Below are 26,809 nucleotides of genomic sequence, written 5' to 3' on the forward strand. Positions count from 1 at the left end.
CTCGGCGGCAGAGCCAGTCGGGAAGTGCGCCACTTCCGCTTCCGGTGGGAGCGCGGGTTTCAGACACTTGCGTAGAATCGGCCCCAGGTGGGCGAGGCGTCCCGTAGGTCCGTCGGCCCTGTCAGGCCTGTGACCTAGAATCCGCACATCTCGGGTCTCTGGACCCCCTTTGAGTGTCGAGGAGCCGATAGCTGCGGTCCTTGAGAAGCAGCCGGAAGTGCGGCGACGTGCGGTTGAGCCGGAGGCTGAGGGAGCGGCCCTCAGGAAACTCAGCTGTCTGAGGTAACTAAGAATCGATTCCCCTTCGGCGTCGGCTGCGGAGCCTCAGAGACCTGCCGGCCTCTGCTCGAGGCCACTGCAAGGTGGTTGGAGGCGAGACGCTATTTCTCGTAGCCCAGCGACGAGAGCCTGTCTCGGGCGAGGCTGGCCATCAGGCTCCGGAGGTCACTCTTTCTGCCCTTTGCGCAGATAACGCCGGGGCCCGCGGCGGCAGCACGCTCGTACGCTGCCCGCTTGCACAGTGCTCACGAATCCCGAATGCCCTCCAGAAATGTCTACGTTCCCGCCTCTGCTGGCGTGGGTTTTGGTGTTTTTTTTTTTTTGTTTTTTTTTGGCCGGGGGGTGGGGTGGGGGAGAGCTTGGGGGCCATTACTGCTGATGTTAACCGCCAGAGAGCCGCAGTTCAGCCTAAGAGATCACTTTCTCCTGAGGCCAAAGTCCCCGGGCCTCCTGAGCCGGGGTGGACCGCGAGGAGCCGGCCATTCATTTGTGAATACCGTGGCATCCTGTACAGAATCTTGGTGCCGGTTCTGCTGCATCACCTCTGGGAGAGGGAGGCTTATGAAACTCCATAGGCTCCTTAGAAGTCTAAAAGACGCTTGAAACGTAAAGTCAGCAGAAGGGTCAGCTTAATCATCACCAACTGCCATTCTCACCCTTTTCATGACTTGGTATTTGGACATACATTTTGTAAAGAAAGGTCGGCTGTGATTTTTCCTAGTGGAAGTAAACAGACATTTTAAAATACAGGTATAAATCTTCTGCATAGTGCCCTTAATACGTCTTACAAAGAAGTGCCAAAAAAGAATGTTGAGCATCTCAGTTACTTAATTGGGGGATGTTTTCTGAGAAGAAAAGGCTACTTTTTCCCTAATTGTTTTCCTTCTACTCTGGTCTCACTGTCTCAGTCTCCTGCCAGTATTCATGCAAGTAAAGGAGTCTCAAATGTTCCACGAAATGAAGGCTTCAATCATCACAAGAGGATGGAGGGTCATAGAAGTTGTACCTCTTATTAAAAGCAGAAGGCTAGGGTGACATATTAAAATTTAAGAGAAACTCAGAATGTTTTCATAATCTTTTTTTTCTTTTTTTTTTTTTTTTACATGGTGAAGATATGATAGGAAGCACATCAATGAACTCTTTGGATAATCCCCAAACTCTTTGGAGTCATTGGGTGCCAACTTTCTCACCCACCAGTTTTCACCGATTTATTATTTTTTTAAAGGCAAAGTCATCAATTGACATTTGTCTTTTATGAGCTGTCTTATAGATCAACTGAATAATATAAAGAAAAGAAGAGAAACCAAGGGTCTGCCTGGCAGTTGATTTTAAAGAGAAGGCAAAGCAGGATGTTTTCATTTTTCTCTCACAATAAGTAGCAAGTAGTAAAGTTCATGTGATTTTCTTATTGACCTGCTTTTTTTCTGTCCTCGGTGCCTTAGGAAGAAGATTCTTTTATTGATTTTATTCCAGACCAGACTGGGCCTTAGTTGTCAGAGGTGGTACTGGTGGTGTGCCCACAGGAACAACTGTTCCAGCAGAATGATGATGGTAGATCTGAAAGTGGCTGAGTACCTGAACCCTCAGATCAGGGCTCTGTGGGAGACCAAGGAACCTGTGACAGAGAGCTCCTCTCAGAGTGAAAAATATACTGCACAAACGGACAGTCTCAGTCCTGAGAGCTTTCGCCAACACTTCCGGAATTTCCACTATCATGAAGCAGCTGGACCCCGTGTGGCTGTTGGCCAACTTCAGGAATTATGCCGTCAATGGCTGAGGCCAGATATACACTCAAAAGAAGAGATCTTGGATCTGCTGGTACTAGAACAGTTCCTGACCATTCTGCCCAGGGATACTCAGACCCAGATAAAGAAGCACCACCTACAGAGCATTGAAGAGGTTGTGGCCTTGGTAGACCACTTGCAGAGTGAATCTGGCCAAACGAAGAATGGGGTGAGAAGATTCCTGATTAACATACAGTGATATAGGATGAAAATGGATAAATGGGGTTAGGGGCAGTTAACTGAGAAGTAAGATGAATTAGATCAATGATCTGTTATTGCTTTAGGCCATCTAAGGCAGGACCTGAAACCACTGATCTGTAGCAATAGTCATTCCACAGGTTTTGGAGATTCTGGCAGAGACTTCTTTGGCCATAGAGAGAGTTGCATTTTTCCCTCTTTGGAGCCAGAATGTATTGAGAGTAATAAGCTTAGTCTGGCTTGGTGTAGGAGATGGGTCTTAAGTTCTAAGAAACAAAGGGCAACAAGAAATTGGAGAAGAAGGGGCAGATCAAAAAAAGGGAGAACATAAAGATGAAAGGAAAGGACAGCAAAAAGAAAGAGAGAAACAGCAGAGACCTTCCCCAAAAAGTTAGTAGGGAAGACTGCAGAGGAAGAAAGGATAAATTTAAAAAAATGGAAACAAAGATTTGGAAATCCCAACAGAGTGACAGAGAAGAAAGACAGAGAGATAGTGTCCTTCCTACAATAGACAAGAGCCTCCACTGCCCTCCCTTAGTGGTTGATCCTTGGCTCTGCTGGTTAGTGGGAATCCAGGGTATGCCCTTGGGCAGGTGGCAGCATATCAACTGGCTTTAGGCCTACTGTCAAGAATACAGGGCAGGGCATATGTTTGGTGTCAAGATCATCTGGAGAGAGGTTGAAGTCAGAATTATTCTTTCCCCTTTCTTCTCCATTTTATCCACATTCTCTGTAAAACCTTTCCTGGCCATGGAGAAAATCTGGTTGATAGGACAGTTAAATTTTTTAATCTTTTGAGGAAAGTATAAGACAAGAAATCCAGGAAGGATCTAAGTGAAGAGAGAGATGCTGTCAAGACAGCATGAGAATAGGCGGCCTGCACAACCCTGCTAGAGGTCTGAGCTGGGCTTTATATAGAGGAGTGGAGACTACTCTGATGGAGGGGTGGCAGTAGCCATATCTTTTTCCTTTTATCCTGACTTTCCCACATTTGTGGATAGTTTTTTTTTTTTAATCTTCACCCAAGGATATTTTTCCATTGATTTTTTTTTTTAAGAGAGTGGAAGAGAGAGGGAAAGATAGAAATATTGGTGTGAGAGAAACATCGATTGGTTGCCTCCTGCACACCCCCTGACCAGGGCCCGGAAAGAGCCTGCAACCAAGGTATGTGCCCTTGATCGTAATCAAATCCAAGACTCTTAGGTCTGCAGTCTGACGCTCAATCCACTGAGCCAGACCAGCTAGATAGCTCTTCGTGAAAAATTTGTGGCCCGTTATCTCTTTGTTTTTTAAGGGTTTTTTTGTTTGTTTGTTTGTTTGTTTAAAAATATATTTTATTGATTTTTTACAGAGAGGAAGGGAGAGGGATAGAGAGCTAGAAACATCAATGAGAGAGAAACATCGATCAGCTGCCTCCTGCACACTCCCCACTGGGGATGTGCCCACAACCAAGGTACATACCCTTGACCGGAATCAAACCTGGGACCTTTCAGTCCGCAGACTGATGCTCTATCCACTGTGCCAAACCGGCTTCGGCAAGGTTTTTTTAAAATATATTTTTTTATTGATGCCAGAGAGAAAAGGGGGAGGGAGAGAGAAGCATCAGTGATGTGAGAGAATCATTGATTGGCTGCCTCCTGCATGCCCCCCTATTGGGGATCGAGCCCACAACCTGGGCATGTTCCCTGACAGGGAATCAACTGTGACCTCCTGGTTCATAGGTCGATGCTCAACCACTGAGCCATGCCGCCTAGCCCATTATCTCTTAAAGTCCTTTTGTCATTTCCTTTAGTGTCTCATACTTTCCACAATCTGGACTCTGCTTTCTCCTCCCTCTTCCACAAGCCCCAAGCCTCAAGTAAGTTCTGGTAACATGGATGGGAATTATTTCTAGGTTGCAGTCCATGTGCTGGGAAAGGAGGCAGTGCTCTTGGGAGAAACAGCAGAGACCTCAGGCTTCAAACTGAAGCCAGCAGAGTCCCAGCCAGTGGGCAGGTCCCAGGATGAAGAATTTTGGAATGAATATCAGGATCTACAACAGCTGAGCAGGAATACTCATAAAGAAACTGAGCCTATGTGTGAGAGGGGTAAGGAGCTTCATGATAATTTCTTTCTGCTGGGAGCTGTGATCGTAATTTGTCCAGCCAGAACATTGTGGGCACTTTCTGGGTTCCCAGCTTTGTGGATGTGCAGATGTAGTCATGTTAGCAATTATGATTACCCCTAGCCCTCCCCTCACAGATGGCCTTAGAATAGACCAGTTGTGAAGGTGGGGATTGGCCTAAGGTACAGAAATATCCAATCCAGAGGACCCTGGTAATAACACCATGAACACTGTTCCTTAGAAAAGTGGAGGATTGGGCCACCCCATCCTTAAAACACAGAAGGAATTGGGATCACAAATGGGCTGTCAGTGGCAGTATGTGAACTATAATTGTGTACCATGAAAAATAAATAAATGATAAATAATACATCTCCTACTGTACACTGGAGTCCATGAGTATTTCATTTTCAAATCCGTTAAAATTTTCTTAACTCCTTAACTCGGAACTATTTATGTCATGAGAGAATGTTAATAGTTTTTGTTTTATTAATTTCACTCGTGAAAACTGGGCAACCTGTTCTGGGGGTTGATAGATACTTAGTTCTTACAATGATAAGGCCACTTCACACTTATAAAGGTTTCCCATCTACTGAAAGAATCAAGATTTTATTTTAGAAATGAGCACAAGATGTGTATAGAAGTGAGAGAAATTTCTGATGGCTCTTTTCCACCCTTAGCTGTGCCTACTCACCAGATCCTAGACTTTCCTGAGCAGACAAACATCAAAGACTGGACAGTGGCTCCTGAGCTCATCTTACCTGAGTGCCAGGTGAGCTGTGCTTTTGAGCTCTTTAGGGCTGCCTTTCCCTGCTGCCCATGACCCACACTGCCCAGCAGGTGCTTAGAGGCATTTAGCCCAGATGTTCTCCCTGGGTAATTGGACACCTCCCAGACAGTTTGCTGATCCCTTGCCTCCTTCCTTTCTGCCTTTTCACTTGAAAAAAAAAAATCATATATTGTTTATTCCTTCAGTGCCTGGCCTACCATGCAGTTTGTGGGCTGAATGTTAGGGCTGCTTCTGGAGTGGCCAGTACTGAGCTAAAGCCCATTCTCTTCTTTAGAGCTTATTGACATTTGAAGAAGTGGCCGTGTATTTTTCCCAGGAAGAATGGGAATTACTGGATATCAGTCAGAAGACTCTCTACAATGATGTAATGCAGGAAAACTATGAGACTGTCATCTCTCTAGGTAAAGATTCTTTCTGCCCTTTGTGTAGAAGTTGAGTAGTCTAATGTTCTTAGCTTACTGGGAATGCACTCTGGTTCCAGTTGCTAGTTGGTTCTCAACTTGATGGTGTGGGCAGGGAAAAGTGTATCCAGATCATCTCAAGCTTTTTACAAAGTTCATATGCTCATTCCTTATCCTAAAATTCTCCACTCTCCCCTACTCTTCACTCTTGCTTACAAATCTGCTCTTTTATCTTGCCATTTCCATAAATGCCACCACCATTTACCCAATATTTCAGGCCAGAACACCTGGGTCATCCTTTAGTCCAAGCATGTCAAACTTGCAGCCAATAGGCTGCATGCCTCATTTATGGCATGTGGCTCACCAGCCGCGAGTTTGACATGCTTGCTTTAGTCTGAACTTGCTATTCATATTCCACTACTCATGCATCACTAGATCTCTTGGCTCCACCTTTGCATCATAGCCTGAGTCCAACCATGTCTCATTGTCTTGCCCTGTTAGCATTCTGATCTAAGCCAGTGGCTTCTCTAACCAGTTTTGTAACTGATGCCCTGGCACCACTCTTACCTTTCCACGGTCTGTTTTCCACAAAGCAGTCAGAGTCTTTAAAAAAACCTGATGAGATATGACAGTTCTCTGCTTCAAAACCTTATGATAACTTTTCACATTCAGAATAATATCTAAACTCCTTATGAGGTATGTAGACCCCTCCAAGATCTAGCTCCTACTCACCTACCTGCCACTTGTACCCTGGCTCCGTCCACTTTTGCCACACTGGTCTTGCTGTTTCCTGAACTTGCTATGCTCATTTTTACCTTCCTCCTTCCTTTACTTGACACACTGGACTCTCCTACTTTTTCAGACACCTAATTTTTGCCCAACTCAGAATAATTTAGGTAATATAAGGAAAAAATGAGACTTCCTTTTATTGACTTCAGTCATGAAAACTGAGGACAGTCAATTTGGGAACTGGTTGTAGGGCTGATAGCCACTTCTAGTTACCACATAACACTTGTAAAGGAGTCCCATCTCTACTGAAAGAATCAGATCTTGTATATTTTAGGAATGTGCCCAGAATGTTCATAGAAGCAAGAGAAATTTCCTATGGCTCTTTTCCATCCACAGCTGTGCCTACTCACCAGATCCTAGACTTTCCTGAGCAGACAAACATCAAAGCCTGGACAGTGGCACCTGAGCTCATCTTACCTGAGTGCCAGGTGAGCTATGCTTTTGAGCTCTTTAGGGCTGCCTTTCCCTGCTGCCCATGACCCACACTGCCCAGCAGGTGCTCAGAGGCATGTTAGCCCAGATGATCTCCCTAGGGAACTAGACACCTCCCAGACTGTTTGCTGATCCCTTTCCTCCTTCCTTTCTGCCTTCTCACTTAAAAAAATTAATTCCTTCAGTGCCTTGCCTACTATTAATTTCATGGGCCAGATGTTAGAGTTACTTCGGGAATGGCAGGTACTGAGCTGAAGCCCATTCTCTTCTTTAGAGCTTATTGACATTTGAAGAGGTGGCCGTGTTTTTTTCCCAAGAAGAATGGGAATTACTGGATCCGGGTCAGAAGGCCCTATACAATGATGTAATGCAGGAAAACTATGAGACTGTCATCTCTCTAGGTAAATATTCTCCCCTTCCCTTTGTATAGAAGCTGAGTAATCTGTCATGTTCTCATCTTACTGTGAATAGTCCCCTGAGGGACAGTCTGTTCCAGTAGTTAGTTGGTTCTCAACTTGATGTTGTTTGCAGAGAAAAGGTGTGTGTCCAGATCACCTGGGAGCTTTTTCCAAGTACACATTCCTTATCCTACATAGAATTCTGGGTCTCTTTTCCTTAAACCTGCTCTTCTCATAACTTTTTCATCTCAGTAAAGATCAACTTTGTTCACTCAGTAGCTCAGAGCAAGACACATAGTCATTCTTTCCCATTATCTTGTCATCATACTCCACTACTAATACATAACTATTCTCTTGGTTCCATCTTCACAGTATATCCTAAGTCCAACTATGTCTCATCCTCTTCCCTTATTAGCATCCTGGTCTAAATCAGTATCATCTCAAACCAGGCCCATCTTAGTAGCTTTTTAACTGGCTGATGCTGCCAACACTCTTGCCCTCCAATAGTCTATTTTTTATGCAGCAGCCAGTCTTTAAAATCTGATCAGATTATGATATTTTCGTATTTCAAAATCTTATTATGACTTCTCACCATATTCAGAATAAAATTAAAACTTTTCCTTATCAAAGTTCTCAGGACCCTTCAAAATCTGATGTCTCTTCTCCTTTCTGCCTTCATCTTCTACAACTTGTGCCCCTTGTTCAGTTCTCTTTAGCCACACTGGTTTTCTTGGCAGCTGTTTGGTTTTCTGTTGTTGTTTTTTTTTAATGTATTTATTTTAGAAAGAGAGAAGAGGGGAGAAAGGGAAAGACCAGTTTGTTGTTCCGCTTATTTATGCATTCATTGGTTGATTCTTGTATGTTCCCTGACCGGGGATCAAACCTGCAACCTTGGCTTATTGGGATGATGTTCTAACCAACTGAGCTACCGGCCAGGGTTTCTTGCTGTTTTTTTAAATAACCATGCTCATTTCTACTTTCCCCTTGCTTCTACTTGACATACTTTTCTGCTATATGACAAAACTTGCACCTTTTGTTATGCTCAAATATCACTTTCTCAAAGAAGTCTTCCACATAGCCGTATCTCAAATAGCTTCACAGAAACAATCTTTTTATTTTTTATTTATTTATTTTTTAATATATTTTATTGATTTTTTACAGAGAGGAAGGGAGAGGGATAGAGAGTTAGGAACATCGATGAGAGAGAAACATCATCGATCAGCTTCCTCCTGCACACCCCCTACTGGGGATGTGCCCACAACCAAGGTACATGCCCTTGACCGGAATCGAACCCAGGACCTTTCAGTCTGCAGGCTGACGCTCTATCCACTGAGCCAAACCAGTTTCGGCAGAAACAATCTTTTTTTTCTTTTTTCTTTTTTTTTTGGTTTTGTTAATCCTCACCCGAGGATATTTTTCCATTGATTTTTAGGGAGAGTGGAAGAGAGAGGGAAAGAAAGAGAGAAACATCGATATGAGAGAAATACATCTATTGGTTGCCTCCAAACAGGGCTAGGGCCTGAGGAGATGGCAACCAAGGTACATGCCCTTGACTGGAATCGAACCCAGAACCCTTTGGTCTGCAGGTCAATGTTCTATCCACTGAGCCAAACCAGCTAGGGTAGAAATAGAATCTTAAATGCTCTCTTATCCTGCTTCAGTTTTTTTTTTAAAAAAATATGTATCATTTCCTGCCCTGGCTGGTGTTTCTAAGTGGTTAGCATCGACTCATGCACTGAAAGGTCATGGGTTGTTCCTGGCCCAGTCAGGGCTCATATGGGAGTCAATGTATCTCTCTCATATCGATGTTTCTCTCTCTGTCACCCTTTTTTCCCTTCCACTATCTAAAAGCGACGTGAAAATACCCTTGGGTGGGGATTAAAAAAACACATAGAAACATTTATTACTTCTTGATATTTCCTTTTGTCCGTTTTTTTTATGTTTGATTACCTCAGTTTCCCACTAGAAGATAAGTTCTATGAGATCAGGGGATTTTGGCTTATTTACCACTATATTCCTATTTCATAGAAAGTGTTTGGCATGCCATAGCCAGTTAATACATATTTGTTGAAATATTGAACGATGAATACTTCCCATCCTTGGAAATTTGTATGTATAAAAAGTCCACTAAATGATGCTGATCTGTTTTGTCCAATTGGATATGAACCAGTGAGCTGCAGGAGTGGTAGAAACCTTTCCTAGTGCAGTTTCTGGTGCTCAAGAGCGAAAGAAAAGGCTACTATAATTATGGCAGGAATCACTTGTGCATATGATTCATAATCCACTGACCTTCACATTGGCTCTACTACGCCTGTCTTATTCAGGTGACTCTTAAAGAGTTAATATGACTCTGACATCTCTGGAGTTTTAGTCCAACTTGGTCAAGTGTGCAGTTATTGATGGCAGAAGAGGGGAATATGCACAGAATTCCCATGACTATGTCCTTTCTATCGACCAACTAATCTCCACTTTGCATATCAACCTAACAAATGCAGTGTAGTATAAAACTAATAGCTGATATGAGAGTCTAACCATTTAACCATTTGGGGATAACAAATTGTAAATGTTCCTTACTCTTACTGAAATAATCTTGAATTAGTAAACCATTGTTAAGTTAGTGATCCTTGACCTTAGTTTTTTCATTTCACAGCCATATTTGTGCTCCCCAAACCTAAAGTCATCTCCTGTCTAGAACAAGGGAAAGAGCCATGGGTTCAAGGATCCACAGAGATCATGGACAGTCCTGGAGAGCTGCCTATAGGTAAATACACTATGGGAAGAGGAGAAATGTGCCTTAATAGGAATCTTTGCAAGGAATTAACATTTTAAGATTCTACTTATTACTACAAATCAGTGATCTTTGATTTATTTCCCTCTCTATTCCTGTGGTTTTCTTGCTGTGCCATTCAGTAGGTTGATTGTCATATTAATTCCAACAGGGTTAAAGCTCAAAAATGACACTGAAAATCACCAGCCTATATGTCCTTCTGACTTAAAAATACAAGCTCCTGGAGACATAATACCAAAAAAGGCCAGAGTGAAAGTTCCCCAGAAAACAGCAGTCAAAGAAAATCATGGTGATATACACAGGGTAAATATACACAGGCACCAAGACTTTACAGTGAAGAAAAGAAAGAAACTTTCAACCTGGAAACAAGAGCTGCTGAAACTTATGGATCGTCACAAGAAAGAACGTGCAGGAGAAAAGCCTTTTAAATGCCAGGAATGTGGGAAAAACTTCAGAGTTAGCTCTGACCTTATTAAGCACCAAAGAGTTCACACTGAAGAGAAACCGTATAAATGTCCACAGTGTGATAAGAGGTTTAGATGGAGTTCAGATCTTAATAAACACTTAACAACACACCAAGGGATAAAACCATATAAATGCTCGTGGTGTGGGAAAAGCTTCAGTCAAAATACAAATCTACACACACACCAAAGAATTCACACTGGAGAGAAGCCCTTTACATGTCATGAATGTGGGAAAAAATTCAGTCAGAATTCCCACCTTATTAAACATCGGAGAACCCACACAGGTGAGCAACCTTATTCCTGTAACGTATGCAGGAGAAACTTCAGCAGGCGGTCAAGCCTTCTTAGGCACCAGAAACTCCACCAGTGAAGGGAAGATCATCCAGTGTCCTCAGTCTGAACAAATTCACCAAGAGGAGTTCGACACTAAAGTTTATGAAAAAATAGAAAATTATGAAGCATGATTTTTTATCAGTGGGATATTGCACAAAAAGGAATTAAGTCCGACTCCGCATGGGATGAATTAAGGTTGTACTACTTACTGTGTTTACTTATAACCTACAGGGAATTCCATAGCAAGATTGGTGTTCTAGGAACATTCTAAAAATGGAAAAAACTGTTTTAGGATTGTACCTGCCAAAATATCAAATTCAGCTTCAGATAGCAGATGAAGTCATAAAATCAGTCTTCTGTGGTCATAGAGGTAAATAGTGTTGGTTTTTTATTGATCTGCCCAGCCACTCCTAAACACTTGTGATAGAAACATTTGTAGCATGGTCTTCCAAAACAAAAAGCAATAATATGCTTGTTTAATTGCATACCATTGTCTTCAAGGTAGCAAGCTTAAAAATTTCATTAGTTTCATGGGATAGAAATGAATTCTAATGTAAAGTTTCCTAAGAACCTAATTGGATTTTCTTCCTCTCTCATCATTGGACTTTGTGTGAGTTTTTTCTTGAACTTTTTAGAAACTTTAGCTCTTGAATCATATTAGCACAAATTTTACTTTGATGAAATCATAATTTACTTCACCACTAGGGAAACTGCCAGATAACTAATAATGCACTATCTTATGCATCTCATTGGTGGTATTTGAAAAAAAGAAAATCATTTCTAATGAGATTATATGTAAACTAGTGGCCTGGTGCATGAAATTCATGCACATTAAAAGGGGATTAATTAGAGGAAATATTTTAATATTGCTATTTGCCCTTTCTCTGTAATAGAAGTGTCAGAGATGAAAGAAAATTAGTAAATTGTATCTGAAAATCCTCCTGTCAGAGTCTGGGACACACCACAGGACCCAGAGTCAAGTCCCTGCCCACCCACGTGCACCTCAAAATCGTGCAAGACCCAAAACCCGGCCACCCCCCCCCCCCCCACCTTGTGCTAGATCCAGACCCAGCTGGTCCCACCGTTGTCAAGCCCCGCCAGGCAGGGGCACAGCCTTAGGTTCCCTGTCCTGGCGCCGGGGTAAGGGGTGTGGCCTGAGGTCCCCCAGCCCAGGCCGGGGCGGGGGCACACCTTGAGGTCCCCTGTCAAGCTCCACTGGGCAGGGGGTGTGGCCTGAGGTCCCCCAGCCCAGGCCAGGGCGGGGGCGCACCTTGAGGTCCCCTGTCAAGCTCCACTGGGCGGGGGATGTGGCCTGAGGTCCCCCAGCCTAGCACTGAGGCGGGGGGGTGCACCTTGAGGTCCCCAGTCAAGCCCTGCCAGGTGGGGGGCACGACCTTAGGTCCCCCGGCCTGGCGCCAGGGCGGGGGGTGCGGCCTCAGGTCCCCTGTCCTGGTGCCGGGGCTGGGGGGCATGGCCTGAGGTCCCCCATCAAGCCCCATTGAGCAGGGGCACAGCCTGAGGTCCCCCGGCCCAGCACTGAGGCGGAGGGGTGCATCTTGAGGTCCCCTGTCAAGCCCCACCAGGCAGGGGGTGCGGCCTAAGGTCTGTCAAGCCCTGCCAGGCGGGGAGCATGGCCTCAGGTCCCCTGGCCCAGTGCCAGGGTGGAGGGGTGCAGCTTCAGGTCCCCTGGCCTGGTGCCGTGAGGCGGGCAGGGGACGTGGCCTGAGGTTCCCTGTCAAGCCCCACGGGGGGTGGGGGGATTGGCATGCAGCCTTGGGTCCTGCTGATTGCTCACTAAGGCTTGTTACGGGAACTCAGCCTCTGCTGTGGGTGCAGCCATCTTGTGTTACAGAAACCCCACCTCCACTGTGGGCGCTGCCATCTTTGTGGCAGAGTGATGGCCAATTTGCATATTCCCTCTTTATTATATAGGATGGGTTGGAATTTCTAGCCATGGACTAATATATTAGATGTAAAGAAAAATTTTCTGCAATAATAGAAACTAGATTGTTTCCTCATAATGTCAATAGGATAATATAGCCATAAAAATTAGCACTTTCCTGAGGCCTAAAAGAAATGGGAGTCCTGGGTTCACTTCTCAGGATTTTGTTTGTTTTCTTTTTCATTTGGCTTTTGTTACTAAGAATCAGGAGAGATTCGTGTGTCTGGGAACTGGAACATGTGCTGCAGGCAGGATCCTGTGGTTTACTGTACATGGTGACCTAGGGATCCATTCAGCAGGGTACCAGGTTTCCAAAAGGATAGTTTTGGGAACTGATGCAGAGTGGTTGGCAAAAGTGAGCTAATCCATATCCATATTGGTTGTCTTACACTGTAAACTATTAGGCAGGGTCTACCTGTATCTGTTTTCTTCAGCATTTAACAGTAGTCTTGGTTGATGCTTAATAGACTGCTAAAAACCTATAGGCAGTAGATATTATAACTCATGCTTTATCTATTTTTACCTTTGATTCAGATGTGTTCTTGTTAGAGCTTGTAGGTAGTATCAGGAAAGGGGTTAAATTATCTCTTCCAAATCTATTAGTTTAAAAATGAGGAAGTTAAAGCACAAAGAGATACAGGGACTTATTCAAGGACCCATAGCTAGTGGGTCTTTGGGCTTTCACTTGGCTTCTTCAGTCAGGCCTGAAGGCAGGATTATCAGGACTTTGTATGTTATCCCTGTGGAGCCAGCCTAGATAACATTGTATTATATCTATTTTCATCTTATGAAACATTTTTGTTTCTTGATTGGTTATTGAAACACTCTTAAGTCTCCATTTTCTCTCTTTTTAAAAAATGTTTTAATGACATAATTGCAGAGGTCCCCCTTTTCCCCACCTCCACCCACCCCTGCCTTCACCAAACTTTGTCCATATCCGTGGGGTATGTATATATGTTCTTTGTTCCCCCACCCCCCTCCCCTGAGGCACCAGCCAGTCTCCATTTTCTCTCTGTATAGAAAAACACTCACCTCAGGGTTGATCTGGGGATTACAGGGATTGATGAAAGAAAAGCACCTACCAGCCTGGCCAACAGTAGATGCTTAATGTGCATTTCTTTCCCTTTCTTCTGCTTCCCAGATATATTGGGTGGACTGACTACATTTAAGGATAGATGCATTTGTGGCTCTTGCAGCTTCTTTCAGGAGTTGAGCACTGATTGTGGTAGTTATGCTGAATTAATTTGGTTCGTGGCTTTGGGTATTTTTTTTGTATATATCACCTGAGCTTTGGTCTGGCTTCTTCAGTGGGAATTATTTTCTTCCAAAAGTTGAACTACACCAAGTATTTTTTTTTTTTAATGATCATTTTTTTAAAAATATGTTTTTTTAATTGATTTTAGAGAGGAATGGAGAGGGAGAGAGAGCTAGAAACATCAATGATGAAAATCATCAATTGGCTGCCTCCTACTTGCCCCCTACTGGGGATTGAGGCTACAACCCAGGCATGCGCTCTGACCAGGAATCGAACCATAACCTCCTGGTTCATAGGTCCACACTTATCCACTGAGCTATACTGGCCAGGCCACCAAGAATTATTTCTTAAGCATGGCCAGCTCTGAAGCTTTAGTCTGAGTAGCTCTTACTCAACACCCTCAGCTTTAGACCCCTGGGACTCATCTCTTCTCTAAAGATACATGTGAATTTTTTGTTGGTAGTACATTCATTCATTTACTTAATTTAATGATGGCCTATTATGCACCTAGAGCAGTTCTAGACCAAGGATATAATAGTGAACAAGAGGGAAAAAAATGCATACCCACATGGAGCTTGTATTCTAGTGAACAGTAAAAAAGGAGAAAGGTTATGCTTTTCTCCTTGTAGTTAGACAAGGTCATCAGGTCATTTTTGTTCAATGGGTTGCTAGCAGAAGCTCACTTCTGGGCTGAAGCATTTATTTGTTGGTACAAGACTCTCTAGTGCTCTGCTCTCCTTTCTTACCTCAATCATGGAAGCGCATATAGAGAGAGGTGCCATGAGATCAAACCAGTCTAGAATGTTGAGTCCCTTACATGGTGGATCATCTGTTCTGTGAGTCCCCTAGGCCTATAATGGGCTTTGTGGGAACAAGAAATAAACGTTTGTGTTTAACTACTGAGATGTTGTGTGCTGTGTGTTTCTGCAGTATTACCTGGCCTGTTTTAATAGAAGTGGCTCTTATATTAGAGCTTTGAAATTTTTGGTTTGCCATTCTATTTGGCCTTTGGCCCTCAGGAAAGATCTAGCTTCCTCTAGGAGGATGCTCCATTAAACTGATGTAACACTGATGGGAACACTGAGGAACTTACAAGACTATAAGTAAAAATAAAAATGTAAATAAAACAACAAAAAGGACTATATAAGATATTTTAAAAGGACTCATTGCTTATCAGGGCACATATCCTAGGAGGTCAGTTTAAGTGGACAAGGCAATCTCCTCCCTCTGGCCTCATTCCTCTTTCCTTGTTCTTTGTTCTCTTGTACACCACTGCCCCATGTGCACAAGATGTGCTTCTATTGGTCAGTGAGGTAGGGAGAAAATAGGGGTTGCCTTTCATTCCTCATGTGAGTACAGATTTCAAGGAATGGTTTGGTAACTACCCCTGTGGAACCTTCTGTGAGTTGTGCCTCAAAAAAACAAAATGGGACATATGGCAAATCCTACACCCCTATTGGTATATAAAGGAGGTGGTTGCTCTTTCTGGGCTAAGGGGTGACAGTTGGGAAGAAGCTTGAGTAGGAAAGCAGGAGTAGGACACCAGTTAGGGAGTGAGAGTCTCCGGTGGGAATGTCCTAGCTTAGCCAATAGCCAGCAACACAATGTCTCAAAACTCCTTATGCTTGGAATTTGGGGTGGAAATTGTTAAAGGAACTTCTATAGCCTTGTCACTGGGATAAGAGCAGATAACTAAAAAAACATCCTAAATACAGAATCTATTGCTCTGGCTGGGTAGCTCAGTCGGTTAGAGCATTGTGTTGATATGCCAAAGTTACGGGTTTGATCCTCAGGGCACATACAAGAAACAACTAATGGATGTATGAATAAGTAGAACAATTATCACTTGCTCTTGCTCTCTCCTCCCTCTAAAATCAATAAATAAAATATTGAGGCTTGTTTTAAAAATGAAATCTGAGACATGACCCTATATTCAGTTTCCAATATTAGTATTAAAGTTCTCACAATTCTCACAAATATATCCTCCATGCCAAGATTTCTAAGACAAACCAGAAGGTGCTTTAGTTTGTTCAGATAACAGTCTCACAATGGCTCCAAGGCTGGTTTTGAGCACTGCAATTGACCCAGGCTAGCCCCCAAATCCTCAACCCCTCCTCTGCCCTAGTCTAAGTGGCCAGAGTGCTGGGCACATCCCAGACCCAGAGTTCTCCCACCATTAAGTGGACTCTGGAACCTGAAGCTGATCATAAGAACCTCAGCTATCTTAACGAGGGGAATGAACTTGGAATCAAACTAAGACTGCTGGGGTTTCAATCAGTTTTTGGAAAAGTGAAAACAGTTTAATTCCTCTGGAGAGCTTGAGAAGAAGGATGCTAAGCAGTCTTTTCCATCCAACTGGACAGTTGGAATAACAAAAAACTGGAAAGTTGGGATAACAAAATATTTGAACTCCATAAAATATTTTTTAAGCATTCACTGAGTCACTCCACTGACAAGTGCTTACTGAGCACCTGCAGTTTAATGGATCATGGCTACCTGTTAACTTTTCTCTTAGGGGCTTTCCCTCTAGTACTAGAACGGATTATTTGCTGAAGTTCTCTGTACTTTAAAAAATAATTACCCTTTATCATCTTGAGAATGTTCCCTTCTATTCCTAGTGTGTTGAGTGCTTTTATCATGAAAAGGTGTTCAATTTTGGCAGATGCTTTTACTGCATCACTCAATGATCATGTGTTCTTTCCCTTCATTTTAGTGTATTATATTAGTTGATTTTCTTATGTTGAACCACCCTTGCATTCCTGGAATAAATCTCACTTAGTCATGCTATAAAATCTTAATGTGCCTTTAAATTCAGTTTGTTAGTATTTTGTTGAGGATTTTTGTATCTGTATAGATAAAGGATATCGATCTGTAGTTTTTTCCCTTGTGGTATTTTTGTCTGTGGCTTATTTATTTATTTATTTATTTAGGTTAATCCTCACCTGAGGATATTTTTTTCCATTGATTTTATTTTATTTTTTAATATATTTTTATTGACTTTTTACAGAGAGGAAGGGAGAGGGATAGAGAGCTAGAAACATCGATGAGAGAGAAACATCGATCAGCTTCCTCCTCCACGCCCCCCCCCCCCGGGGATCGAGCCCACAACCAAGGTACATGTCCTCAACCGGAACCGAACCCGGGACCCTCCAGTCCACGGCCCGACGCTCTATCCACCGAGCCAAACCGGTCAGGGCTCTATTGATTTTAAATAGAGTGGAAGGGAAAGGGGCAAGTGAGAGAGAGAGAAACATCTCCTTGGAGATGTTATCTTTACCTTTTACTTCTTCTTCCTCTTCTTAAAGAATACACTTCAGCATTTCATATAATACTGGTCTGGCAGTGATGAACTCCTTTAGCTTTTTCTTCCCTGTGAAGCTCTTTATCTGACCTTCAGTTCTAAATGATAGCTTTGCTGGGTAGAGTAATCTTGGTTGTAGGTTCTTGCTATTCATCACTTTGAATATTTCTTGCCACTCCCTTCTGGCCTGCATAGTTTCTGCTGAGAAATCAGCTGACAGTCGTATGGGTGCTCCCTTGTAGGTAACTAACTGTTTTTCTCTTGCTGCTTTTAATATTCTCTCTTTGTCTTTTGCTCTTGGCATTTTAATTATCATGTGTCTTGGTGTGGTCCTCTTTGGATTCCTTTTGTTTGGGTTTCTCTGCACTTCCTGGATTTGTATGTCTATTTCTTTCACCAGGTGGGGGAAGTTTTCAGTCATTATTTCTTCAAATAGGTTTTCAGTATCTTGCTCTCTCTTCTTCTGGCACTCCCATAATTTGGATGTTGGTTCGCTTGAAGTTGTCCCAGAGTCTCCTTACACTATCTTCATATTTTTGGATTCTTTTTTCTTTTTGCTTTTCCAGTTGGGTATTTTTTGCTTCTTTGTATTTCAAATCTTTGACTTGATTCTTGCGATCCTCTAGTCTGCTGTTGGATCTCTGTATATTAGTTTTTATTTCAGTCACTGTATACTTAATTTCTAGTTGGCCCTTTTTCATATCCTTGAGGGTCTCACTAAATTTATCTGCCTTTTCTAGAAAATTCTTGAAAAACCTTATAACCATGGTTTTGAACTCTATATGCAGTAGTTTGCTTTCCTCCATATCTTTCATTTGTGACCTGTTTTTTGTCTCTGAATTTTGGCTGCATCCCTGAGTTGATATAGTGGCTTTGTGTGCTAGGTGTCCTATAGGGCCCAGTGGCTCAGCCTCCATAGTTACCTGAGGTGGACACTCTTGGTGCACCCCTTTGTGGGCTGTGTGCACAGTCTTGTTGTAGTTAAGCCTTGATTGTTGTTGGTATCACTGGGAGGAATTGACCTCCAGGCCAATTGGCTGTGAGGACTGGCTGTGTCTACAATGGGAGAATTTCTGTGCTGGAGACATCCTTATGAGGCAAGACTTGCTTCAGTGGGGCTTTGGTGTTCACTGAGTCTGCCCCCTGAGTGTGTCCCTTATGGATCTGAGGAGTTGTAATCTGGATGGTCCTACTCTGACCCCTGGGTACACTGGCTCTTGGATCACCAAGGAGGTGCTAATTTAGCCTCTGCCTGAGGCCACCCAGCAGGAGCTACAGAGAGATCTGCAGATTCCTCTTCTTTGTTTGGGTTTTGGAGGTGCCCAGATGAGGCCCAGCTGTGAAGCAATGCAAGCTGCTGTGGGGCCTTGGGCCTTCTTTTGGATGTTCTGGGTCTCTCTGACTCAGCTGCAGTTTTATAGGTAAGTTTAGATTTCAAAGGACCAGGCCTCTGTGCACAGCTTGGATGGGGTGGAGTCTCAGGGTGGAGCAAACAGCAATGGCTTCCCGTCATCCCTGCCCTAAGAGGCCCCCGGGTCTCAGTGTCCCTTGGTAATCGCTGCAAGAACCTCTGAGAGAAAGCCACCCTCGAGTTCCGCCCGATGCCAGACAGTCCACTTTCTCCCCGTATGTGTCTGGGTCCCCAGAGTCTCGCCCAGAACTGGAGTTCAGAGCAGTTGAGAGCTTGTGTCTCCCTCCGGCTTGAAAAAGCCAGCTGCATACTCAGTTGCCAGCCCTCTCCGTGCGTGCCTCCGTACCTGTGCACTTTACTTCCGCAGCTCCTCTGAGTCTCGGTGTGCTTTTCTTTTCCCTTCTAGTTGTAGAATTTCCACTTAGCCAGCCTTCTTGTGGTTCTGGATGATGTCCATTTTATCTTTTAGTTGTAGTTTTGAAGTGGTTGTGCGAGGCAGCAAGTTCAGGTATTTATCTATGCCGCCATCTTGGTTTCTTCTCCTAAACGTCACATTTTTTATGTGTGGTTTTTAAAATTGATTTGTAGAGAGGAAGGGAAAGAAACATGAATCTATTTTTCCACTTATTTATTTATTGGTTGATTTTTGTATGTGCTCTGACTGGGATCGAACCCAAAACCTTGGCATATGGGGAGGACACACTGTAGAACTAAACTACCCAGCTAGGGCCATATTTTTTCTTTATGCATATCTGTAAAATAGGATATGAGCCCATTCAGGGATGGTACAAGATCCACGTGGTGACATAGGAAAAACGACCTTGCCAACACGACAGTAATGAACCAATAGGAGAGATTAGAAAACGCCCAAGTCCAGGGCCCCGGATTCTCAAAGAATGTCATTGGTCCCAAAAAATGAAGGAGAGAGGATCCTGCTCACTCATTGGCAAGGACTGCTGTAGATTAGCAGAGGGCAGAAAGCAGAGGGAAAGACAGTCCTTTAGTGAAGCGCTTCTTCCTCACTCCTTGCCCATGCAGCTGGGCTCCTGGAGCCCAGCTGGCTCCTTGCCCAGCTGGCTTGCCCAGCGGCAGCTTCTGGCTTAGTGTGTGGAGAAACATGGTGTAGTAGGTGAGGGACCAGCTCATGGCAGGCTTTTGCTGTTGGGGTGGGTCCTGAGCCCTGCGACTCCCCGGTAAGCACTGCGTTGGTCTCGTGACTTCATGTATAGTTAAGCCAGGACCTCCTCACCGGGTAGGGAGGCTCGGGAACAAGGTAACCTGGTGTCCTCCCTTGCACCCTTGTGGCTCTGGTCCTTTCTGTTTCCGAGTGATGACTTACTTGAAATTTATGCTAGTATAACCCTCGTTCTCTGAGGCCTTATTGCCTCCTTGTGAGCTCTTGTGCTGCATGATGGGGACACAAAAACAATTCAGGAACGCCCCTGGTCCTCAGCTCCCAAACTGCCTGAGTAGATAAACCCACCAGAAACAAATTCTGGTATTAGGTGGCATGAGATAAGGCGCCCTAAGAAAGATTTACAGACAGAGCTGAAGAGTTCAAAGCATTAGGAGGCTTCCAGAAGGTGGTGGTGGTGGTGGTGTTACCAGTCCTCATCCTGTGGGTTCCAGAGGACATAAAAGTTTCCTTGTTTTTACATTTCTAATGCCTAGACTCAGATACCCTTCCCTGGTTGGGAGGGATGGAGACTGGCAGCCCCTTGTGTTCAGTATAAATAGAAAGAATGAATCTGGCCTTGATGAAAGTATATTCAAGGCAGGATACTCTTAGGGCTGGAAATCACAGAGCTTGTTCCAGGACCTGGGACCAGTTCGCCTTTGCTGGATTATAGGATGTGTATAGGGTTGTGGGTAATGAGACTGAGGGATAGGTTGGGCTTTGAATGCCAGGGAGATCCTTGAAAGCTTGAAGATCTTGGCTTATTTTAGTGGCAGTAGATAGTCTTGGAAACTTTTGAGTAGTTATACAATTGGACTAGTGGCCCGGTGCATGAAATTCATACACAGGTGTGGTCCCTAGGCCTGGCCTGCGATTGAAGTGCGAGTGTCTGGTGTGGAAGGGCAGGTCCCAGCTAAACCTCTGGGCCCTGGGCAGCACCTGGGCCCCCAGGCCCCCGTGTGCCTCCCTCCACCTGAGTCATGGTGCCCAAGTCCCCTCGTGGAGATGTGGTGAGTGGGCTGGGGCACAGCATGGGCCTCTGGGCTACCCAATGGAGCCGCATGGAAGCCGGGCAGACAGCATGCTCTGTCCCGCCCAGCCTTGCAGACCAGCTCCTGTGCAAACGAGAGCCCTACTGGCCCCTGTAGTCCCAGCTGCTGTGGCCCAGCTCACCCGGAAGAGGCCACGGGGGTGCGGGGCGGGCTCCTGGTGGATGCCCAGGCGGGGAGGGGGGAGGGGGCTTCCCCAGTGCTCGAGCCCTGGCATCCCAGGGGGAGAGTAGCAGGGAGAGTGAGGGCAAGCTCGGTGGTGGACACCCCACATTGGATACCCTGCATTCTCACAGTCCCTGTCACACTGCCCCCAGGTAGCTGGCGAGAGATCGCAGCCTCCCCTGCCCCTCCCCGACCCCCCCCCCCCACATTGCCGATGCCCACCATGTTCCATGCCGCCCCCTGGTGGTCAGCGTATGTCATAGCGAGCAGTCGAACTCCCTGTGGAATGACCGCCTGAGGGGACAATTTGCATATTAGGCTTTTATTATATAGGATTAGATTTGTAGCCCTAGCTGGTTTGGCTCAGTGGGCTCGATCCCCAGTAAGGGGCATGCAGGAGGCAGCCGATCAATGATTCTTTCTCATCATTGATGGTTCTGTCTCTCTCTCCCTTCCTCTCTGAAATCAATACAAATTTATATTTTTTTAAAAAGTTAAGAAGTCCATATCTGCTCTGTAGAAAAACCAGGTAGACAGATGGAAGACTCTTATACAGCCTCGTCTAATGATATGTACCTAGACAAGGGGTGATTTTGCACCCCCAAAATCTTTGGCAATGTCTGGAGTCAATTGTGTTGTCACCACTGGGGGATGTTAATGACATCTAGTGAGTGGATTCCAACGATGCTGGCAAACATCCTATAATGCACAGGACATGCACACACACAACAGAGACCCATCCAGCCCAAAATGTCAATAGTGCCAAGGTTAAGAGATCCTGCCCTGAAGCAATAGTAGTGGAAATGGACCAGATGAGATGTTAGAGACATCTCATCCAGAGACCAATCAGTCTCCTTTGGTATTCTTTATAATGTTTAAATCAGGGGTCCTCAAACTTTTTAAACAGGGGGCCAGTTCACTGTCCCTCAGACCATTGGAGGGCCGGACTATAGTTTAAAAAAAAACTATGAACAAATTCCTATGCACACTGCACATATCTTATTTTGAAGTAAAAAAAACAAAACGGCAAAAACACCCGCATGTGGCCCGTGGGCCGTAGTTTGAGGACGTCTGGTTGAAATACTTGACACCCAGTCAATCAGATCTCATGATTCCAGTCTTCCTTGTACTTTTTTACCCATTCATTCATTTGGCAAATATTTATTTAGTACCAAGTACTATTCGAGGTGCTGTGATTTAGCAATGAAGAAAGAAATTCCTGCTGTCTAAGAATCTTACATTCTTTCAGGGGATGACAGACATTAAACCTATAAATGCATATCACAAGACTTCCCTTAAGATATTAACGTTTAGTTATAAGGACTGCATGCAGATGTTTCAAAGGTATTGTTAGCTAGAAAGAGTTTTAGGAATGAAAGATTGTGTTGTCCTATACACTAATAATTGATTCCTCGTTAGGGCACATACCTAGACTGTGGGTTTGTTACCTGGTCAGGGAGCACATGGAGGGCAACCAATCGATGTTTCTTTCTCACATTGATGTTTCTCTCTCCCTTCCTTTCTCTCTACAATCAATAAAAACATCCTTGGGCAAAGATTTTTTTAAAAAGATTATTTTTTAAAAAGAATAAAAGACTGAAATAATTAAAGGTTTTCAAATTGAGTTCACCCATGTTCAAAATCCAGTCCTTTTACTCTAGTTACTATGCAAGTCACTTACCCTATGATAGTAGGTATGTCTTGGGGCTACCAGGGAATCTAGACTTTACTTGCAATTCTCAGTAATCCCAAACTTATGCAAAACTATATAGTACACTAGAATAGTCAAATATATGGGAAATGATTGAACAGTTTCAGAAGCACAGCTACCTCCAGATGACAGAGCAGGATGGCACCAAGTTAAAAAGTTTTCAGGCTAATTACCTTAGCACACAGAGTGGGAAAGTTACTTGTTAGAGTCTTATGTTCTCCACAAGAAAAAAAAAAAAAGCTCAGTACTTCTCTTTTTCTCTACCAAAAAGCTAAACAAAGGATGAGCAGCAGGAGTGCAAGAAAACTGCAGCTGATAATGGTGAAAGCACGGATTTGCCTGTGATGAAGTCAGAGATGAAAAAGCTGGGTTATCAGAACTTGGATGCTTTGAAGGGAGGCCCTGAAGATCTGGGATTCAGATCTTGGAGTTGGTAGCTAGGCGATGCTACCTGACATATGCTGATATTTCTGAGGCATCCAGTGAGACTGGTTCTGAAAGATACATTGTCTACTTCATTCACTGATTTATATCTGCTTCCTATCTAGCACATTATAGGCAATAAAATATTTATTGAATGAATAAATGTATTCTGCAATTTCTTACCTGTCTACTACAGATGATTCAGAGTAGCTGACAGGCAAGTCAGTTACTTGTTGGGAGCTCCAATACTCTGTTTCTTTTTCTGCTCAGCAGGCTAGAGGATAAAGCAATTTGGAGGGTGGGGACAACCTAAAAATACAGGAAGGTCAACAATTGCATCACTGTTTCCCAGGCCACAGCAGACCCAGGAGTGTGAGGAGTCTACTAGTTGAGTATCTCCATTTCCTTAGAATTTTGCTTGACTTTCAGTGGCTCCTCATTTATCAATTCCAATTTCTTTGAGCTGGTATGCAAACCCTTCAGTAGTCAATCCACCCAGGCAATCTCCCTTTTCCAGACCATAAATCTCCAATTAAGTCACGTTGTCCCAAAGAGGTCACAATGAAGTCCAACACTTTGCCTTTGTCCAGGATTTTGACAGATGTTCATTTGTACCTCTGTGTAGAGCAGGCATTAAGTATGTGGGAACTGGTCTACATAGCTTGTAATAAGGGCCATGCTTAGTGTCATAAGGACACTGTATGCAAGGAAACCTGGAGTGACCCCAGCAAGGCTCAAACTGGGGAAACACTGAAGTATATTCCTTTTTTATCTTCCAAATAAATTTTATTTCTCAACATGTTACCTTTCTAATTCAATAAGTATATCACTGTACGAGTGGTGAATGCATAGAGTCCTTGCTATCTTTTTATGTGCTTTATGTTTTTTATTATTTATTTACCACAAGTAAAGGTCAGGAATTATCTTTCTTTGAGTCCTTGCTATTTTTTCTTTTTTTAAAAAAAATATTTTATTGATTTTTTTACAGAGAGGAAGGGAGAGGGGTAGAGAGTCAGAAACACCGATGAGAGAGAAACATCCATCAGCTGCCTCCCGCACACTCCCCACTGGGCATGTGCCAGCAACCAAGGTACATGCCCTTGACCAGAATTGAACCTGGGACCCCTGATTCCTCAGGCCTACGCTCCATCCACTGAACCAAACCGGTCAGGGCAGAGTCCTTGCTATTTTTAATGTAAATTCCTCATGTTTTGGATTTTACTCTTTTTAACATATTTTAATTTCTATTAGTTCTAAATATGCTACACTAGAAAATGTATGAGTCATTAACATATTGAATGAAATCTATTAATTCTAACCTTAGATTTTTTTTAAAAAAATTCTCACCTGAGGATATGTTTCTATCAATTTCTGGAGAAAGAAGGAGGGACAAAAAGAAAGTGGGAGAGAAATAGAGACAGGGGGAGAGAGAGGAGAAACATTGATCAGTTTGCTCCTGCAATGTGTCCAGACCAGCAACTTCTCCCCAGTGTGGGTCCTCTGGTGGACAATGAGGCTGGAGTTCTGGTTAAAGCTTTTCCCACATTCCCCACACTGGTATAGTCTCTCCTCTGAGTCCTCAGGATAGAACCAGCAATTTTTTGGTGTATGGGATTGAGACATCTGGTCAGGGCTAAAGTATATTCTTCTGGCCTATGTTGGCTTCTCCTGCCCCAAATTTAAAAAAATAATTTTTTTTGAGGTAGAATGTACATTATTTTTGCTCATTTAATTCCTCAAAAAGGCAGGGACCATGTCACTTGCTTTTCACCATAGCTTAGCCAAGGTACTAATAGCTCATGTGCATGGGGGCCAAGGACAATGGACAATGTATCAACTTTCTGCCACTTCATATACATGGATATTTCACAAAAGCTTAAATTTTTATGCCTTGTTGTAGATTGGTAAGTTTTAATTTGGTTCTACTGCTCCTTAAACCTAGCTTTCCTTTCACCTGCAGTCAGAGCCTCCCCCAGTTCCTGCATTTTCCTTATACCTATGATCTCCATTCTTGGTGATAGCTCAAACCTATCCAACCCAATTCTATTCCTCCTTTCCCCATTTCCTGTCCCTTATTTTGTCTCTGTATGTCCTACTGCCCTGAAGCAAGTTCTACACTTAAATCCTTATCAGGACCCTGCAGGCTTCAACATGAGTGTGAGGTTTCTAATTGAGAAAACTACAACCAAAGGCCAAGGAAGTGGAGGGAGAAACTCCTTTATTTTAGTCAGTAATAATAATAATTATAAATTTGTAAAAAAAAAACTTTTTAAGGGATAAGAAACCAGGAACTGGGTTGGGGATGGTGGTAAAATGAGAAATCTTACAAAATTATATATTATGCTTGCTAAAAGACTATGTTGAATAGATTTAGTATTACTCAATGGCTTAATGTATCCTTCCTTCCTGTTGTTCCTTTTTTGGTGGTGGCTGTGTTGTAGAATAGTGATCTTCCCTGAAGGTCAAAGTAGTATATAACAACAGTAAGTGCCTAGAAGTCAATTATTGGTTTAGAATAGATCCGGGCTGTTAAAATTCTGGATGTGGTCCCCAGGAGAGGGGAAGAATTTCTTCCCTGATATGGCCCAGAAAGTTCTCAGGCCACTAGCATGCATTCTTTGTTCAGAGCAAGAATACTCTAGTGTCCCAGCAGGAATTATGGTGGGTTTTTAAAAAATATGTTTTTATTGATTTCAGAGAGGAAGGGAGAGGGAGAGAGAAACATCAATGATGAGAAAGAACCATTGATCGGCTGCCTCCTGCATGCCCCCTACTGGGGATCAAGCCCACAACTCAGGCATGTGCCATTGATCAGAATTGAACTCAGGACCCTTCAGTCCTCAGGCTGACGCTCTATCCACTGAGCCAAACCAGCCAGGGCAATTATGGTGGTTTTTCAAAAATCTATTTTTAACCGAAACCGGTTTGGCTCAGTGGATAGAGCGTCGGTCTGTGGACTGGAAGGTCCCGGGTTCGATTCCGGTCAAGGGCATGTACATTGGTTGCGGGCACATCCCCCGGTGGGGGGTGTGCAGGAGGCAGCTGGTCTATGTCTCTCTCTCATCGATGTTTCTAGCTCTCCATCCCTCTCCCTTCCTCTCTGTGAAAAATCAATAAAATATATTTAAAAACAAAACAAAACAAAAAAAAATCTATTTTTATTGATTTCAGAGAGAAAGGGAGAGGGAGAGAGAGACAGAAACATCTATGATGAGAGAGAATCATTGACCGGCTGACTCCTGCATGCCCCACACTGGGGATTGAGCCTACAACCCAGGCAGTGCCCTGACCAGGAATCAAACCATAATCTCCTGGTACATAGGTTGATGCTAACCTACTGAACCACACTTCCAGGCAGGAATTATGGATTTTAGAGCCCAGTGATGGCGAACCTATGACACGCGTGTCAGCACTGACACGCGTAGCCATTTCTGATGACACGCTGCCGCTGAGGCGGCCGCATGCCGAGGATGAAACATTTGCTGCTCCTGAGGATGAAACATTTGCGAAATAATGTTTTTTCCTCAAAGTGACACACTACCCGAGTCATGCTCAGTTTTTTGGCGAAGTTTGACACACCAAGCTTAAAAGGTTGCCCATCACTGTTATAGCCTTTTC

The 26,809-nt window shown here is 43.7% G+C and overlaps 1 protein-coding gene across 8 annotated transcripts; it reads left to right on the forward strand.

Moving 5' to 3' along the window:
* The first annotated feature begins 52 nt into the window (after positions 1-52).
* ZNF75A (zinc finger protein 75A) lies at positions 53-23,339 on the forward strand. 8 transcript variants are annotated; one of them, XR_008555770.1, is made up of 10 exons: positions 53-282; positions 1,722-2,232; positions 4,156-4,348; positions 5,043-5,134; positions 5,427-5,553; positions 6,679-6,770; positions 7,049-7,175; positions 9,823-9,933; positions 10,112-10,952; positions 23,040-23,099. XR_008555770.1 is itself a non-coding variant. In XM_054714654.1 (10 exons), exons 2-10 carry the CDS (start codon positions 1,822-1,824, stop codon positions 23,111-23,113), a joined length of 1,824 nt encoding a protein of 607 aa, XP_054570629.1. In that variant the 5' UTR covers positions 53-282; positions 1,722-1,821; the 3' UTR covers positions 23,114-23,339. The 8 variants fall into 8 exon arrangements, 7 of the variants coding, with proteins under 7 accessions (XP_054570629.1, XP_054570631.1, XP_054570628.1 ...); XM_054714654.1 differs by having other exon boundaries at positions 10,112-10,708; positions 23,040-23,339; XM_054714656.1 differs by lacking the exon at positions 10,112-10,952 and having other exon boundaries at positions 23,040-23,339.
* Positions 23,340-26,809: the final 3,470 nt, after the last annotated feature.

The sequence above is a fragment of the Eptesicus fuscus genome, chromosome 4 (genome assembly GCF_027574615.1).
Source record: "Eptesicus fuscus isolate TK198812 chromosome 4, DD_ASM_mEF_20220401, whole genome shotgun sequence".
Classification (NCBI taxonomy): Eukaryota; Metazoa; Chordata; class Mammalia; order Chiroptera; family Vespertilionidae; genus Eptesicus; species Eptesicus fuscus.